This window comes from Protopterus annectens, chromosome 8.part0 (genome assembly GCF_019279795.1).
Source record: "Protopterus annectens isolate FY-2018-M chromosome 8.part0, PAN1.0, whole genome shotgun sequence".
Lineage (NCBI taxonomy): Eukaryota > Metazoa > Chordata > Ceratodontiformes > Protopteridae > Protopterus > Protopterus annectens.
Window position 1 is genome coordinate 1,398,915,481 of NC_056741.1, and position 18,330 is coordinate 1,398,933,810.

The following is an 18,330-nucleotide window of genomic DNA, read 5'->3' on the forward strand; positions in this document are numbered from 1 at the left end:
TTATTTTAATGTGCTCTAGTGTATGGCAGGAGCTACAGAAATGCTATTATCTCATTTTGTTTTATTTATTGAGTCATCAAGTCTGATAGGTGGACTGGTGTTAAGGCCCTTTTTAGTTGCAACTAGCACTATAAGGAGCAAAGTTTCAAAAAAAGATTATTACATGTGAAATACACAGGACTTCAGCATAATAAACCTTATTTGAATAAACCTTATTTGAAAATTGTTAGTAGCCTATTTACATTGCACTAGTGTTATCTTTCAGGAATGCTTATCGTATGACCCAGCTTTATTACAAGGGGATGCTGAAAAGTTCTAAGCCTGACCCAGAAGGGAATGATGTGGAGCCATGAAACTTACAATTTTTCAACATATTCTCCCCGAAGTTCAACACACTTGGCATATCATGTCTGAAGTTTCTGTAACCCTGCCAAAAAAAGTCTGAAGCCTGGTCACTGAAATACTGCTCCACTGCTGCAATCACCTCCGAATCAATCAAAAATCACTGCCCTTTCAAACTCTTTTTAAGATTTGGAAACAGGAAATAGTCAGATGGAGCAAGATCTGGTGAGTAGGGTGGATGGTCTATGTATTCAAACCCCAGTTTCATCAAAACATCCATCGTGTTGCCAGCCTTGTGAACAAGTGCATTGTCTTGCAAAAAGAGAGCTCCTTTCTCCTTTTTTCTTTCAATGCCTACTTTAATCAGCACAGCAAGTTACAGTAGTATTCTGCATTAACTGTTTGGCCCCTTGGAAGATGGTCAGTCATTACAACACCTTTCTGATCCCAAAACACTGTGGCCATGACTTTTCTGGCTGATTTTTGAGTTTTGAACTTCTCTGGCCTTGGTGAACCTGAGTGCCGGCATTGCATGGAATGTTGTTTTGCCTCAGGATCGTAGTTATGTAACCATGTTTCAAGAGCAGTAACTACTCATTCCAAAAAGTTGGCACCAGCTCAGAGAAAATGCCGCAAAATCAACTTGGAAGTGTCCATCAATATTTTTTCTCTTCAGCATTCAAACATTTGGGCACCCACTTGGCTGACAGCTTCTGCATGCCCAGCTGCTCATGGATTATAAACCCAACATGTTCCCTGGATATCCGTACTGGCTCAGCAATTGTTTTAGCCGATATATGCCGATCTGCCAAAATCAAGTCTTGGACATGGTCAGCAGTTTCAGGAGTTGACACCGTTTGAGGCCTCCCAGACCTTGCTGTATCTTTTGTCTCAAAACCTCCACACTGAAAGTTTGCACACCATTTCTTCACAATTGAGTAAGAAGTCATACATTCATGGATTTCCTTTGGAGTTTTTTTCTACAGGAGAAGGAATTTCATGACTGCTCAGAGTACTTTACAAGATGAAATAACCCTCTTTTCAGCTACAGAGACAAAATAATACTCAGAATTTAAAAAGTTAGTCGGGCTTAGAACTTTTCAACACCCCCTTGTAAGTAAAATGTTTTTTGTTTCCTCCTGCTCAAATTGTGTTTACATAACTGAAAAAAAATCATTGAAATAGAATTTAGCAATTTTTTGCCATACTGTATGAGGCAGATGTTTATAGATATGTGGAAAATCTGAACAAAATATTCAAAACATGGCTATGTTGGGGTTGTAAGTTGAATTATTGGTGAGAGTCATTCAAGATACAATATCCTTCAAAATGCATTACAGTACTTAATCATAGTCAACAATTTGGTTTCAGAAAGGGGAAGAGGTGTTCAGTTATTTAAAGAGGTGGTGCTACAATTGCATGGTCTAAAAATGATGAGTGATGCATCAGACATGTGTGAGTAACAGTGAGAACAAAAACAGAGCGTTGCAGCAGGCAAAAAAATGTTTTCTTTGTTTAGTTTCGTGATACTGATTGGCTGAGTGTCAGTGTCCTGAGTTTTCTTTGTTTAATTTCTTGATATTGATTAGCTGAGTGTCAGGGTTCTGAGTCTGGCTTGAGGACAACCCCATTTGCATTCTTAATGTGTAGGGATATGACGTTGATTGGTAGGCAAAGATGGAGGAATTGGGATGGAGGCTAGAACACTGTCACTATGGATACCTCTCAGTAAATATAAATTCTTAGATACTTTAGATTGGCACTGCTCATAATTTTGAGAATAGGAATTGTGACTGCTTCAAAGTGAGAAAAGGAGTCTGATCCTCCCCTTACCCTGAAGTGAGGTTACTTTCTAAATGGTATATTTAGAAGAAAGGGGTATGGGGTGAAGATTAGTTTAAATTTTCTCCTTTTTCTCAGTTTAGAGTGCTTGAAGCTTGGGGCATCAAATCTGTGACACAAATCTACTCCAGACTAACTGAAAGTCAATCTGCCACCTACTTTGTATGGACTGACAGTGTTACAGCATTACTTTCTAAGGGCTAAGTACTTTGTACAGAGTACAAAATATATATGTATTGGAGAACTTTGTACAGAGTACTTTGTATGGACTACAAGTATTGTATTTCTCTTTGGGGAGGCTTCTGCAGACTAAAAAACATTTATTTAAAATTCTGAGTTATAGTACCACAGATGTACACATATATGTGGAGCACACATTCCATGCGGTCATTCTTTCGTTTTCAGTTCTGTGTGTCTGCACTGTGCCAGCTTCTTCCCATTACCCAATGCTTCTTCTCATGTTCCATACCTACATCCCCGAAAAAGTATCTGGCTCTTCCAATGAACTGGGATCTCATTAGGGAAACAAATATGTACCATCTCAGGGAGTGGCCGAGTCAAGACAGGGAATTCCAGTGCACAACCAGTGTCTCTGTTGTAACCCCGACTAGATCTCCCTATGTTCCCCTCTACTCCTCCACCTTCCTCTCCTTCTTCCTTCTTTTCTTCTTTTTCTTCTTCTTATTATCACTATCATCACTCTTCTCTATCTCTTAGTTTTTTTTTTCCCCTCCCATCTTTTTTTCTTTTTCTTTTTTTTTTTTTTTTTTTTTTTTTCTTCTCTCTCTCTAACTGTCATTTTTCTCTATATGAGTTTTTTTCTCATGGGCTCTACTGAACCATCCTGGCAGCCAGAGGCCACTTTTATTGACATAGCCCTTACTGTGCAATGATGTCAGTCTCGTTGGCATTAAACCCACCAGGGGTCATCTGTTTGAGTTAATTAGAGTTAAGCATCTTACCTCTGTTGTGGAAGCTCACAGACCTCACACACTCACTCTTGGAACAAAGAGAGCTAACCAGTACTGTTCAATTATCACTTCCACAGCTGCAACCGCCTACTCGTCAAGCATCAGGTTAGTGATTCAAAGACAGGTCCCCCATATGTCATACAGAAAAGTTTCTTCTGGACAAACTGGCTACGGTTACAATCCTTCATTTCTGAGGAATTTATTAGCTATGCCTAATACTAACATTACATGTGGGTAATTAGCAAGCATATACACTAATTTAACACATATCTGTGACTCAGGAAATAGGACCAAATAAAATCAGTTCAGTTGGATATGAATTTATTTTTTAATAGTATACAACTCCAGTGAACCAGGTGTTTTAGAAACAAATTGCAGCAACTTGCATCAGTGTATATACTTAGAGTATCATTCTGAAGAAATCTGTAAATATTATGTTTTCCATGTACAACTAATAACACAGAAGGAAAGTTCCTATAAATGTTTTCTATATATGAAACATGAAGTTTGTATAGTCTACACGGTCATAAACTCATAACTAATCTGGTGACAAGAGTTCTCCATCCCCCAGAGAGTTCCCTGTTCAGTCTTTTGTGCCACCTTAACCACCTACAGATATCTCTTGAATGAAATTGGAAGATGATGAAAATGTGAAACTAGAGAACATACCGATTAATTGCAGACTTCATATCAGTACACTTTCAGATGACAATATGTTTGCTGTGCCCTCACTTCTTATTTTCCTGATGTACTCCAACCAATTCTTAATCTCTTACATTCAGAACAAATCTGACCTGCTGACCAAAGCTTTTTTCTCTGTTAGAGCCCCACCCAAAGTCCTGGCCTTTGCTGCAGCTGAATAGTTCCTGCAGAAGGCATGTTGTAGTACTTATTGTGGCATCCTGTAGTCAAATGTTGTACTAGAAAGCATGTAACTTTATATAAAGGTAGAATTGCTGCATTTTAGCTTTATGATACCACTGTAGCTTAGTGCATGCACAGTAATTTCCATATCTTTGCTATCACCTTGTAAATAGCAAACTTCCAAAGTGACTTAGACTGTATTAGTTGCAAGCATTACTACAGATTCTGTGCAGAGTACAACATGTACAGATTTGGAATACCACGGTACTTCCACAATGCACCCTTCCTCCTTACAGCAGCCCTCAGAAACTGTCATTGCTCTGGCATTTCCCACGCACCACATCTGCAATATTCCTACAGGCAGATTACTCAGAATTTCCACGTAGTCCTTGTCGGATCTCAACACTTTGAATAAAACAACACCAGCTGACTAACCCATCTCTTCAGCTGAGTAACTGTGATGCTCACTTCCCCACTCTCATGATGCATCTGGCCTTTTTTTTTTTTTTCCTTTTTACTTAGTTTTGATTCAACAGCCATCAAAACCATTGATAAATGCTGTATAAGTGGTATACCTTGCTGTACTGACAATTCATTTTTGTGATTTTATTTCTTTATGTAACAGTTGTGAAGTAAATATTTTGAATACTGAAAAATTAGAATACTCTGCAAAACCAGAACTTGCTGACTTAAATGTAATGATGTTTCTCTGCACATTGTACATCTTGTAAATGATCTGCTTTGTGTTTTTAAGAGCTCTTTATTTTTCAAAAGGATTTAGAAGAACATATAGCTCGTACCATAGACAAACTGTGCCACCATTACTTGTTTGTTTATTTTTATTCTTACAACAGTATATCAAAGCAGGTCTTCTCTTTCTGAGGTTTCATGTTATCATAATAAATAAGTGCCATCTAGGTATAAAAGCAGAACATAACACAGGCTAAATGTTGAAAAATGCTACAAAAAGTCATCAGGCAAAGGAAACTTTCCAGTTTAAAAGAGGGTGACAGAAAACTGATGCCAATATGTACATGGTTTAAAAAAAAAGCAGAGAACGAATTAATCACACCACAATAATGTTCATTTCATCAATATATAACAGAATATTCCATTCATTTGTTTAAACTTTCAAAGCAGGGTGCAGTATTTTAAATGAGTGCATCACCTGCCTTGCAAAGACAGAGCTTCTGAAATCCTCCTTTAGTAGTGTTTCTCATAACACAAATAGCTTTTTAGCAATGTGTCATTTGGTAAAGTCACAAACATCATTTATAGTGTGCTATTAATATTAATATGATAAAACGTACAGAACTGTGACAAATTGATTTGACACAATTACCACACTGCAATCTGCTGATTAATCGCACAGTGTCTACCACATGTACCCATGCTAGTCTAACATGAAAAAGGAGGAACAGTGGGGTAAAAGTGGAATCATTAGCTAAAAACAGTCACGCATGGTGTAGTCTCCACAAAATCAGTCTCATACCTGAGTCGACATTATGAGACGCTGATGTTTGGTAAGTGCCTTGACTTGCTCAGAGGTGTAATGGTCTGGTGAGAATGGTTCTGTGCATGCACAGTACACATACAGATAATATATATGTGCTCAGACATACAGATGTATGTGTGTGTGTGTGTGAGCATACACATATATATTTATATGTGTACATATAAACCCATACATACAAGTATGTAGCATACATAGACATATATGTACATACAGAAAAAATAAACAACATGTTTGCATTTCCCTCTATAAAGTGCTGTAAAATGAATTTATTTATTTGCATTTTGTTATATAATTGTATCATCATAAATGTTTAAGTGATAATACAGCTTGGCATGAAATGCTCTATTCTTTTTTTCTCTGGTTCTTTTTTCCACTTCAGGCAAGACCCTTTAGTCTGATTAAAAACAATATGTTCAGTATCAGAACAAAAGTTGTATTCCACTGTTTTGTCCCTTTTGTTGTTGCTTTTTCTTACTGTTGTAGCAGTAAGAGACATAATGTGTAACAAATATAAGTAGATCAGGTTGTTGTGAAGCTGATGTAAATTTACAGCAGAGTCACAGAGGGAACAGTCCTGTAGTATATGTGTCTCATAGCTAAACATGGTTCTACTATGAAATGGTGACTTCCTGAAAGCCAGCACTTCAAAAGAAAGAAAAAAATGCCTCAAATCCAAGAGGCTGAAAAACTCCTTTTTTCTTGTTTTTTTACAGAGGGGCAAGCCCCCCCTGCACCTCTTCAAATTTATGTATACCAACTCCAGGGTCACGCACCAACTCAAAGAAGGGAGAAATCTCCCTAAAAAGTGAATCATTGCTGGATTTCCTATGGAGACAAGCTTTTGGCCTTATGCTGCCCATTTTTTCCCTAAAGATCATTTAAGGAAGCCACTAAAAACACATGCTTGTATTTATTTGTTCATTCATTCAGTTAAATGATAAATAGACTAACTTAGTGGACCGTTTTCTCATGTTTTGGGCCCAGATTCAACTGAAAATTAATTAGCTTCAGCATAAAATTGAAACACATAAAACCAAGAATTTTCTCCCTTTTTAACTAAGAATGGAGCTTTTCTGCCTGGGCCTCCACTGGAAACCGGACTGGCTGCCCAGTCAGACTTTCCCAGTAAACAAAAGTAACAAAAATAAATAATTAAGAAGACAAAATTAAAGACAACCGGTCAGTGCGGATATTGCCTGTGAATTGAGAATAAGTAAAAATATCTAATGCAACAGAGAGAAAGACAGTTACCCACTCCGTTGCATCTGCTTGTAGTAAACTGAAACAGTTAAGCACAAGAAACATATTTTCTTTCATAGAAAAGAATAACATTAAAATAATGTAAAATGTCCTTTGGAAACAAGAAGGACTTAAAAAGTAATGAAGGAAGGAAGTTTCATTTAATTCATTTTGATGGCATGTCAACAGCAATGTAGACGGGGGCTGTTCTGCTGTTTGCCGTGATTCTCTTGAGTCAGCCTAGTACCATGGCATATGGAGATAAAGCTCTGAATATAATCCAAGCATCCTGAGTGGAATGTATGGCTTGAGCACTACAGGAGCCAAGCAAGGATAGCAAAGGAGTAAGCAGCCTGTTCCACTTTACTCATTCTGGGGGAGGAAGGGAGTCTAGCTCATCGCAATGTGGATACCTGTTGGAGGAAAGATGTCTTACATGCAGCAGTAGTCAAGATCTGCACTTGGACCCAGCCATGCTATGCATGTAGAGGTCTTCATGGGGTATGTTCAGGAGTATGAATGCTGTCAGTGAAAGGTGACCCATACCCCTTCATCTGTGAGGACACATGTAGCTACCTAAGTGAGGTCTAACTGTTTGGATGAATGTTTCCACCTAGGAAAGATAGGTCTGGTTTGTTGTCCAAGGGCTAATGATTAGCATGCACATGAATAAAAAGACTAAAGAATATATTCTCATGTGTTGGTTCTGTAGACAGGACAGGGTCATGACCTTTTCACATGTTAAAGAGAGGGCAAGAAAAGGGGGATAAAAACAACAAGATTTGTTTATTATATTAATTTCCCTTCCTTCCTTCCTGGGTTAGTTCCTGCAATGTTGTGGACTTGTGGGTAGTAAGACTGTTGGTGTTATAAACTATCAATTTATATGATATGCTATTAGAAAATGCCATGTGTACAGATTAAATAGTTACTTGTTGACAGTGTTTAGACTAAACTCAGCTAAAATCAGATCAGACCTGTTCTGTTTCCTATGCTGCTCCTTGCTATGGAGTTTGACTTATTTGTGACCAAAGACTCATAAACACCAATGAAAGTCAGTTGAACAACCTTTGTCTGTATGGTCTGCGACAGAAGACAATGTCAATATCCAGAGTTGTTTCTTGTCATTCCACTTAAACTTTTCTTGTGTGAAAGGCCTGCTTACCTAAAATATTAAACTTTCTTAGGCAGGAAAGTGATCCTAGACTGCTATGCCAAGGAAAACCATTAGCTTTGTGTACCTGAACAATTCACACATGAGCTGCCTGCATTGCTCAAAGGTTTCCATTCTGCAAGCTCAGCATGATGACAAGTGTGTAGGATAAATGCCACATACATCTGTGCAGCTTTTGTGGAGTGGGTAGAGCTGAAGAGAACAATGTAATATGAGAAGGGCCAAACAGTAGATTACCCACAGGAGCAAATAGCACCTCCTCACTTCTTGATCACAAGTAATGAAAAAAGGCAATATATCTGCTACTAGACTGGGGTTGCACAGCAACTGGGGCCACAGCAGGTTGCTGTACCTTATAACATTATGGGGTGCAAATGACCCCAGTACTGCACCTTTCATGTTCCATGGACTGAGTTGCAGATGATACCACAGCAGAGCAGACTGCTTGTCAGTATTTAACTAGTCCATGCTATATTGTTCATCACAATAAGACAGTATATAATATGTCTTACTATGCTCTACATTAGTTTTGTGAATCAGAAACTGTCTTCTCATTGACCTATATACAGCACATTATCGTCTAATGCACTTGTGCTTTTTTCCCCCAGACAGCAATGCTGAATTATTTCCAGCCAATGGCAGATGAAAGCATGGGTCAGCATTTATTAATATTAGTCGTGTGACACAGTAGGGCACAAGTCCCTTTCAGTGCCATGCAGTATTCTGCACCATGTGATAGAGTGATTCACACAAGCATCATCATGCTGACTGCTGGACAACACAAACGTTTGTTGTTGATTTATGTCTTTTTGCATCATGTAATGTGGCATGATATGAATGTTTCTCTGTACCACAGGCCTCAGTATCACCTGATTCATTAAAACTGGAGCTGCAGAGTACTCAGATGGATTGCATACAAACAGGTTCTGGTGCACACCTTTACATTTGGATCCTAGCTGTCCTGCAGCCACCACCCCCCCCCCCCCATGGGCTATTTTTCTTCATCATAATTCTAGAGCCTTAAAGTACAGGTACATTCACCTCTTTTTTAACTTCTGCTTCTTCAGTTCTGTATGCATTCATACCACAAGATCTGTGCTATAGTATGAAAGATGTGCTTCATCATGGTGATCATGTTATGTGTCAATGAACTGTATAAGCAGCTAGCTATGTGAAATGGACCTGACCCAAACCCTCCACTCCAGTACTAAGGTTATGTGGAGCAGCTGTGATATTTCATGTGTAGCACAGTGGCATCATATTCTCTTTTGGAAGGGAAAGTGTGTCTTCATTTAATTAAGCTGTATTTTGCAGTAGGGCACATAGTGCAGCTTTATTTGCCTAGTACAGCCTTATGCTATGCTATTCAGGCTTTTAATCAGTCTCACAAATTGTTTGTAAACCATCACAAAAGATGTACTTTCTGACAGGAGAACTGCAGCAATGGCTATGCAAAGTTCACCGCAACTAAAGTGCAATCTTGCTATGTCCCAATTTACAACACGTGCAGAAAGATTTTACTCCATTGCACACTGATGTTCAGATTTATAGTTTTCTAACACTCATTTCAGGAAGATGTAACTCCAATAATTCCCACTGTGATGCGGGTTCCTGTGTCAAATCTTGAAGATATGCCTCCCTGTGTGTGGGATTATGTTTGCCATTATGAATTTCGCTAGGGATCTGTATCCCTTAATTAAATTATAAGAAGATAAGGGAATAGTGTAGGGTTTGCTGTCTCCTAGTGTCTGGCCTAATTTAACATCTGGGCTAGCACTCACAGTCAGCATGAATTTGCCTCCCCATCAGTGTTCCCACCTGTATCCCTGATTTGCAGCACCAAACATCAGAGGAACAGAAGCCCTGCTGGGCATGGATTGCCAAGTGCCACATATTTCTCATTATTCATTATCTTTTATAGTCGTGGTGGTGTGCATCCATTTTATATCCTGAAGATATCTGCTACAAAATGTGTAAAACAGTGTCATTCCATTAATATTGGAAATCAAAGTCCCTAAAATAGTGCTTTTGTGGTAAAGAGATGTGACTGATCAAATGAAAAGCTTCCTAATCAAAAGCTTCATCCGTGGTCATTTTTACAAAACCAAATACTAAATGTAAGCGAGACCTCTCACTATTGCCCTTGCAAATTGACCCCCATTCATTTCTGTTACAGTGATTCAAATGGTCATTTAAAGAGACACAGTCAGCTGATTGGTTTCCAGATCTAGTAAGTTAAGCAAATACTAATGCATTTGAAATATGTATAGATCTATTTAATTTCCAGACTGTTATTGCTAGTTTAATCTAAAAAGTTATGACATTAGAATTTAGAACCCATTTTGAAAAAGGTTCAGTAGTATTTTATGATTTGGCTTTGTTTGTGTGAGTAGCCACACAATTTTTTGGTGCATTTATGTTATTAAACAATGCTCTTTCTCATAAAGCACAGCTTGAAGCATAGTGTCCAGGCTGTACAACACAAAAGCTTTCCTGACATAGGTGGGTACCTGCTACAACCCCTGCTACTTGTCTGTCATATCCAACAAGCAACAGAAATATCTCCCCTTGTCAAAACTCAGAAGAAAATCCATTGTTAAACATGACAGCATAAAATCAACAGTGAGTATAACGTTTAAATATTTTTTAAAGTATCAAACTCATGAAAAGTTCAATTCAAACTCATGAAAAGTTAATTTTGCTGTTTTCATGAACATTAGTTCATTTGAACCTGTAGCCTGCAGCAAAGAAGTGAACTTCAGACAACTTCATCAAAAAGCTAAATGCAGTTAATTAGCAAAATAAGTCCGAAAACCAAAATAAGGTAAATGATAAAGTACATGCATATCATATCTTATAAGCCAGATAGAACAAAAAAGGTAACCAGTCTCCAGAAAGCGAATATTATATTAGGAAATTTCTCTAAAATAACTGAGCATACACCTACTTGACCTTAAGTGTGTCAGTCATAACTTATTGCCAAAGTGGAAATGAACAGTGACAAAGTTTAACAATTATGACAGAGTTTTAAATACATCTACAGATAAAATAATAAAAGCCCTCACTCTTGCTACACATGGCTGGAGACAATGTTTAGTAGTTTTTTGGAGCCATGTGAAATCTATGTGACAATTTTGCAAATATGCAGAAAATGCTGTATAAGCACTTTCAGCCCATATAGAGTCCTCTTGTTGGAGACCTGATCCTCCCATACCCTGCTACTTAATATGATAGGCTCTATGATCACTACATCTGGATTAAAATAGTTTACAGTTTTCAAGAACTTCAGAGCTCGGAAGCAAACCTTTCTACATAATTTTGCAGAACTTTCACAACATACTGATTAGCAATACATGTGTTTGATAAATCATCTGGGTATTGTAAAAGTCATTTCAGCAGAGTAAATGTCAGTGTTTTGTCATACTTAAATGACACTAAGATGTCATCCCCATATTTTAACTGAGATAAGTAAAATGAGTACTGCTTTGTTTGACTGTTTATCATCTAACTTTAATTTGTAGCACAGTCTGTATTCAGTTGTTCATGTGCTTGTATACTGTTTGGTCATCGCTATAAGCGGTCATCAGGCCAGTCCACCTCTATGTACAACTGAATTAGTAAGTAATATAAAAAAATTATTAGTGGAGAAGGACTGCAAGACACCACTCAGTCTTAATTTTTTTCTTTTAAGAGCATATTTTAGAAGCTGTGTAGCTATCACGTGCTTCAGAAATTTGAAAGATGCTGTAATTTATCTCTCCTGCATAAAGAAATAGTAAAATAGAATCAACAGTCCTATGGTTTCGGAGCTGTCTCATTGCTAAAGGGTAAATTTGCTTCTCTGACAAATTAAGGTTTGAAATATTTTCTTTGCAGCAACATTTTAGAAGCACTTTTCCTTGGTTCCCAAAGACCTTGCTGTATTATTATTCAGTATTCTGATCTTTAATGGTATTAACACAGCTCTCTTTACTTGACAGATTTTGGATTTGGTAACTTTTACAAAGCAGGAGAGCCCCTTGCAACATGGTGTGGAAGTCCACCATATGCCGCTCCAGAGGTCTTTGAAGGGCAGCAGTACGAGGGCCCACAGCTGGATATCTGGGTATAATTCTTTTTTTCATGTGACTCAGACTTCACTCTTAGCTCTCTTAATAACTATTAGCAGTGCTTTATACAGACCGACTTTTGTTTTCTTTTTGGCTGCAGGGTAGCCATTAATCTTTAGTATTTTGCTACAAAGTTTGCATAGAAGAACTGTATTGGTTTTCAGTTGTTGGCTACTGCATGAGACTGCATCAAATTGTCCTATTTTCCTCCAAGCAAACATTACATCAGTAATATTTACCCTTGAAGGTCATTTGTTTCTGCTGAGCACTAGGTAAAGGCTTCTAGCCAGTCTAACACTAACACAATGGGGAGTATTGGCACCTTGCATAACACATCCAAGCAACTGCTTGCCTATCTTCCCAGAAGGAGACCATGTGTGGTGTAGCTAGATTCACACTGAGCAGAGCATGACAGTGTAACAGGAATAAAACTAAATTAATATTTAGCAGTTAGCATTAGTCCTTTGCCATGGGATCATTTTGCATCAGTATTATATTAAGAAATGTCTCTAAAATAACCGAGCATATGCATACCTGACCTTAAGTGCTTCAGTCATAACTTAGTGCCACAGGGAAATGAAAGGTGACAAAGTTTAACAATTATGGCAGAGTATTAAATACATCTACAGATAAAATAATAAAAGCGCTCCCTGCTGCTACATATGGCTGGAGACAAGGTTTAGTAGTTATTTGGAGCCATGTTAAATACATGTGACAATTTTGCAGATATCCAGAAAAAGCTGTATAAGGACTTTCAGCCTATATCGTGTCCCCTTATTGGGGATAAGACGAGCATTAACCTTAAAAAAAAAAAAAAAAAAAAAAAAGACCGGTATGCACCTAATCAGCACCTAGACCTCTGAAAACTCTTAGAACCTTATCCTTTTGGCTTCTGGGGTACACTAGTCCCCCATGTGACCATGTAGTGACTTTCATGTGTCATAACCAGAGCTTGGTACACTAGCCCAGTCCATCTACCTCCATTGAAAATAGTAATGTACTGGTCCATTTTTAGCTCTCTTCCTACCACCAAAAGAAAGCAAAGCCCCATGTCCTTCACAATCTCAGTATGCCCCTTCCATGGCTTGCCTTTTGTAGATTTAGCTTTCGGTTGGGCCTAAATCATTATCAGTAGAAATGAATGAATGTTGTCTGTTTCCAGTTATCCTAAGAGAGTTCAAAAGGAGAAGAGACTGTAAAATATATACAGGCATAGGGTATATTTAGAGAGAATAATTAAAATTTAGAGCAAATGTGTAAGGTAGCATGCCTGCTTTATTTACTGTTTGCATTTTTAATGGGGTAGAGCACTGGTCCCAGCATGACCAACTGCAGGCTTAGATTTTGGTAGTGCAGAATTATTAGTAATCTGCCCCTTTTTCCTAGCCCACATTGTCAGAAGGTTGAGACAAAACTGTAGTAAGGCATGTTTTCTTTGTTTCTTAATTTCTCCAAGTCTTTTGGGTTTCTAATACCATGATGGAAATGGACCCCATTCCTAAGTCAAAGTACAATTAAAGTTCATGAAATTAGTATTGTTTCAATTTTTGATGTTAGCCAGGAGTGTTCTTTGCACCACGCCAATGTGCCCAGTAATGACTATCTCTGCAATTCATATGGCGTTACATGTACCGGTGACATATCTAAGTACGATTGTAAATTATTTTTTATAAGACCCATTGTTCCTACTACAACTGGATCTGTCTGGCTATTCTTCTTCCATGTTGCCTTCATTTCTGCCTGCAAATCTTGGTATTTTATTACTTTTTGTCTCTCTCTACGTAAGACACTGTAGTCACTGGGTATAGCAATTTCAATGATCAATGCTACTTTTGCCTTCTTTCATGGACTACTATATCTGGTTTTCTTGCATCTATTCTTTGAACTATTGGTAATGGAAGATCCCATGTGATATAAACTTCATCATTTTCTATGAGGCATTTGTGGATCATGTTTCCAGTGTTTTTCAGCTACCTTAATCTTATAATGTCTGCACAATCCCCAATGCAATAGTCTTGCCACATTATTCTGCCTTTATGAAACCAGCAATTGTTTCCAGTTCTGTTTTATAAAACCTATGTTTGTCTGTTTCTCCCACATGTTCAACAGACTTTGTAAACCAGCATGTCCATAGTCCACTATCTTGGGCCGCCAATATTAACCCTTTGTCTTTTGGTTTAAATTCACCTCTCCTTAACTATTCCTGCATTCTATCCTGGTCAACATGAGGTTTTTCTAAGAGTTTTCTATACTTGCAATTATATTTATGCATGTTCAACATTTCTTGCCTTCTCATCTGGTCATTCACCTTATATTCTTTCTTTTGTTTTTTTGGCACATTCAGTTGTTGCCTGATTTTTATGTACTTCTGGTTTGATTTCCATTCCCGTTTGACGCAGATATGCTTCTGATAAACTAAGTAGTAAAGTCATTTTAGACTTATTCTCCTCATGTTTCAAAACTTTCACTGTTTGGGTCTTGTGAGGTCAGTAGGTATGTATGCAGTCCCATGATTGCAGTTCTATACATGTAATCAATTTTGAGGATGCCCATACCTACTTCAGGATGGGGAATATATAATCTTGGTATGGACAGGAAGAGCAAACTGGTTTATAACCTGGACTTTGTTCCTAGATGTCAACACTGTTTTCAATATTAATATAAGTCTTCTAAAATATTCTTTACTGAGTTTTATTTGCATTTGTTCATGTTTTGTTGTTGATCCTTCATCAGTTCCCAAATATTTGTATACACCCTCTTGCTCAAGTTCTTTTCTATCACATTCCTGTCCCAAACTGATGTTTTCTTGGTGCTGCAGTCTTCCTGCTTTAAAGGTTGCTTTTGCACATTTATCAAGACCAAATAACATTCTTGTATCATCTGAAAAAGTTTTGACGAGTTGCAGTTTTGCTTTCAGCTCCTCATCTGATGAACTATACAATTTTAAATTGTCTGCAAAAAGAAGATAAGTCTTTACACTTTGTTGTTTTCAGGGAGCCAGATTGTAGCCATGATCAAACCTGTTAAGTAGAAAACTTAATGGGTTAAGGGCAAGATAAAAGAGCAGTGGTGACAAAGTCACCTTGAAATATCCCCTTTTGAATTTTTATCCCCAGAATAATAACTTGTCCTTTGTCATGATTTAACTGCAAAGTGGTTTGCCACTGTTTCATGGTCACTGTATGTAATCGATTAGTGTAGGGTGTATCTTATGCATTTGTAAGCACTCTTTTATCCATGAATGTGGGATACTGTCAAATGCCTTTTTGTAGTCTGTCTATGCCATACTTAGATTCTTCCCCTTTTTACAGTTCTCCATTATGACTTTATTTAACAACAAATGATCCTTTGCTCCATATGACTTTCTTTTATTACCCTTTTGTTCTATTGCCATAATTGAGTTTTCTTCTAAATGACTATAAAGTCTGTCAGCGTCAATTCCAGTGTATAGTTTGTACGTTGTCGGAAGGCAAGTTATTGGTCTATAGTTTTTAGGGTAACTTGCAGGTTCAGTCTTAGGTAGGAGCATTGTTTTTCCTGTTCTTAACCAGGTTGACGTCTGTTCAAGATGCACATATAAATAGTTCTTATTCATTGCTAAATCATGTAAAGATGTTAATCCTTTTAGCCAGAAGTCAGGTACTGCATCTGGGCCTGGAGTTTTCCAATTAGGAGCTTTTCTTAACTTTGTTTCAATCTCTCTGACCGTTACTTCATCCCATTTCATATCATGTACAGTTGAACTTATTTTTTTCTTTTACTTCTTTAATACATTTAGCGTCTTGATCTTCATAGATATTTTTTTTTTTGTAGTGTTTCAATTCCTTTTGCCTTGTTTCACAATTCTCTATAAAACTTTTTGGGTCATCAGTAAATTGCTTCTTTTGTACTTTTCCTTTATATTTAGCTACATATTTTCTGTGTTTTTCTTCCTTTGTTGATATTTTTAGTTTATTATTTGTAATAGTGCATAGTAGATCCTGATCTGTTCTGATACTGCATGTTGCTTTTATCATGTCCATCTTTCTGACTATTTTTGTTGATCTGTTCCCTCTCCTATACTGTTCTAACAGTGACACTTCTTGCCTTAATTGCTTTATAGTTTTCTTTATTTGATACTTCCATAACTGCATTTGATTTCTTTGCTTTTTTTCCCTTAGTACACTGTGTTTTTGTATTAAGACTTTTATCTGTTATTAATTTAGCTGCATAGAAGTATATTCTATTTACTTCTGTTATATCGCATGAATCTCTACGGGCAGTCCTAATTACTGCATTCATTTGTTTTATCAGACTTCTAACTTTTTGGGTTTTATTGACTTTCTGTAGTCTATTTCTTTCATTGATCTGAATATGTCTGTCCATCTCTATTAAATCAAGCAACTCTTCTCTTAGGTCATTTTCTTCTAAACTGAGGGTAGATTCTTTGTTCTCCATTTCCTGTGGGCATTCTATAGAAAGTTCCAGGGCATCTTCCTGTGCCACATTCTCTTCAGCTTCATCCTGTGTCATCCGTTATTCTTTCATATAGGAACAACCTGGCCTATCACTCCACAACATTGACTGCATCAGAGTTGCCACCGGTTCCTGTTCCTCCCCTTACTGTGCAACTCCTAACTGAACATTTGTATTGGCTCCCCATGGAAGGCTCCAAAATATCTTCATATGACAACTGATCAGATGTTTCTCACTCTACTGGTTTCTCCTTAATTTGGGGATCCATTGCTCTGTCCTGCTGTGGTGTTTTCCGAGTTAGATTTTCTACTCTAAATCCTTCACTTTGTAGGTAATCCATAACCTCAGCTTCTATTTCTTTAACTTCTCCATTACTAATCCTCTTTATTACTTTTCCTCTCTGTTTTCTTATTTTTATGTATTGTAAAATTATCCATGTCCAGATGCCTTTGCCTGTATTTCTCTTCACATATCTTTGGTGCTGCTCTTTTTGTATTGATTAGTTTTGCCTTCTCCTTTGCATAAATATTACACCATATTAAATCTCATTTTCTTTCTCATGTCCATATTTCTTCTTCAGATGTCTCCTGATCCTCCTGTTTCTTTTTACTTTGGGGACTCATTCCATCATGCTGTGATGTAACCTGTGTTAGACTTTCTACACTAAGTTCTTCACTTCTCAAGTATTCCATACCTTCAACTTCTATTTCTTTAACTTCTCCATTACTAATCCTCTTTATTACTTTTCCTCTCTGTTTTCTTATTTTTATGTATTGTAAAATTATCCATGTCCAGATGCCTTTGCCTGTATTTCTCTTCACATATCTTTGGTGCTGCTCTTTTTGTATTGATTAGTTTTGCCTTCTCATTTGCATAAATATTACACCATATTAAATTTAATTTTCTTTCTCATGTCCATATTTCTTCTTCAGATGTCTCCTGATCCTCCTGTTTCTTTTTACTTTGGGGACTCATTCCATCATGCTGTGATGTAACCTGTGTTAGACTTTCTACACTAAGTTCTTCACTTCTCAAGTATTCCATACCTTCAACTTCTATGTTTTTACCTTCTACTTGACTAATCTTCTGTTCTACGTCCCTCTTTGTGATCTTATTTTATTGTGAAATTTTCCATATCTGGATGCATTTGCCTGTATTTCTCTTTGATCATCTTTGGGGCTGCCTTTTTTGTGTTGATTAATTTGGCTTTCTCCTTTCCATAAATATTGCATTGTGTCAGATCTCTGTTTCTTTCCCATGTCCATATTTCTTTTTTATACCTTTCCAAAGTCTCTAGATTTTGTTCTTAATATTTTCTCACTTCCTTAGATGCTTCTTTTTCCATACGAAGCATGGTTTCTTGATCTATATAGTGTTTTTCATAAATCATTTTTATTTGAAGCTTCTCACAGTTTTTCTTGTGGAAGTATTTTTCATTCCTCTAATTTCTCTCTTAATCTTTTTGCATATTCGACTTCTTCAGAAAACCTTTAAACTTTGTAAAACATCACCTTGTATGCACAATGAAACATATGCCATCCATTCCAAACTCTAAATTAATTGAATAATTAATTAACCCATAAGTTGAAATTAAACACCAATATTTTTATGGCTCTTTTTTGGCCTACCAGGTTTTGTGATTTTTGTGGACTGCTACTTCTTTCTACAACAGGGGAGGCATCCTCCCCCTTGTCCTGGCCCAGCCCCATTGTAGGAATGTTTCGGCGTCTTGAGGATTCTACACTGTCATTTTTCCAGTCCTGGCACCAAAGCACCTACAAGGATTGGACACTTTTTAATCCTGGGTCTTATGCAACC

The 18,330-nt window shown here is 37.2% G+C and overlaps 1 protein-coding gene across 1 annotated transcript in view; it reads left to right on the plus strand.

Moving 5' to 3' along the window:
* SIK2 (salt inducible kinase 2) overlaps positions 1-18,330 on the plus strand; it is an 811,735-nt gene that overhangs the window by 580,814 nt on the left and 212,591 nt on the right. Inside the window, exon 5 of the mRNA XM_044080995.1 lies at positions 11,929-12,053. Within this exon, the coding sequence (XP_043936930.1) occupies positions 11,929-12,053 (125 nt within the window). The remainder of the gene's footprint in view (positions 1-11,928; positions 12,054-18,330) is intronic.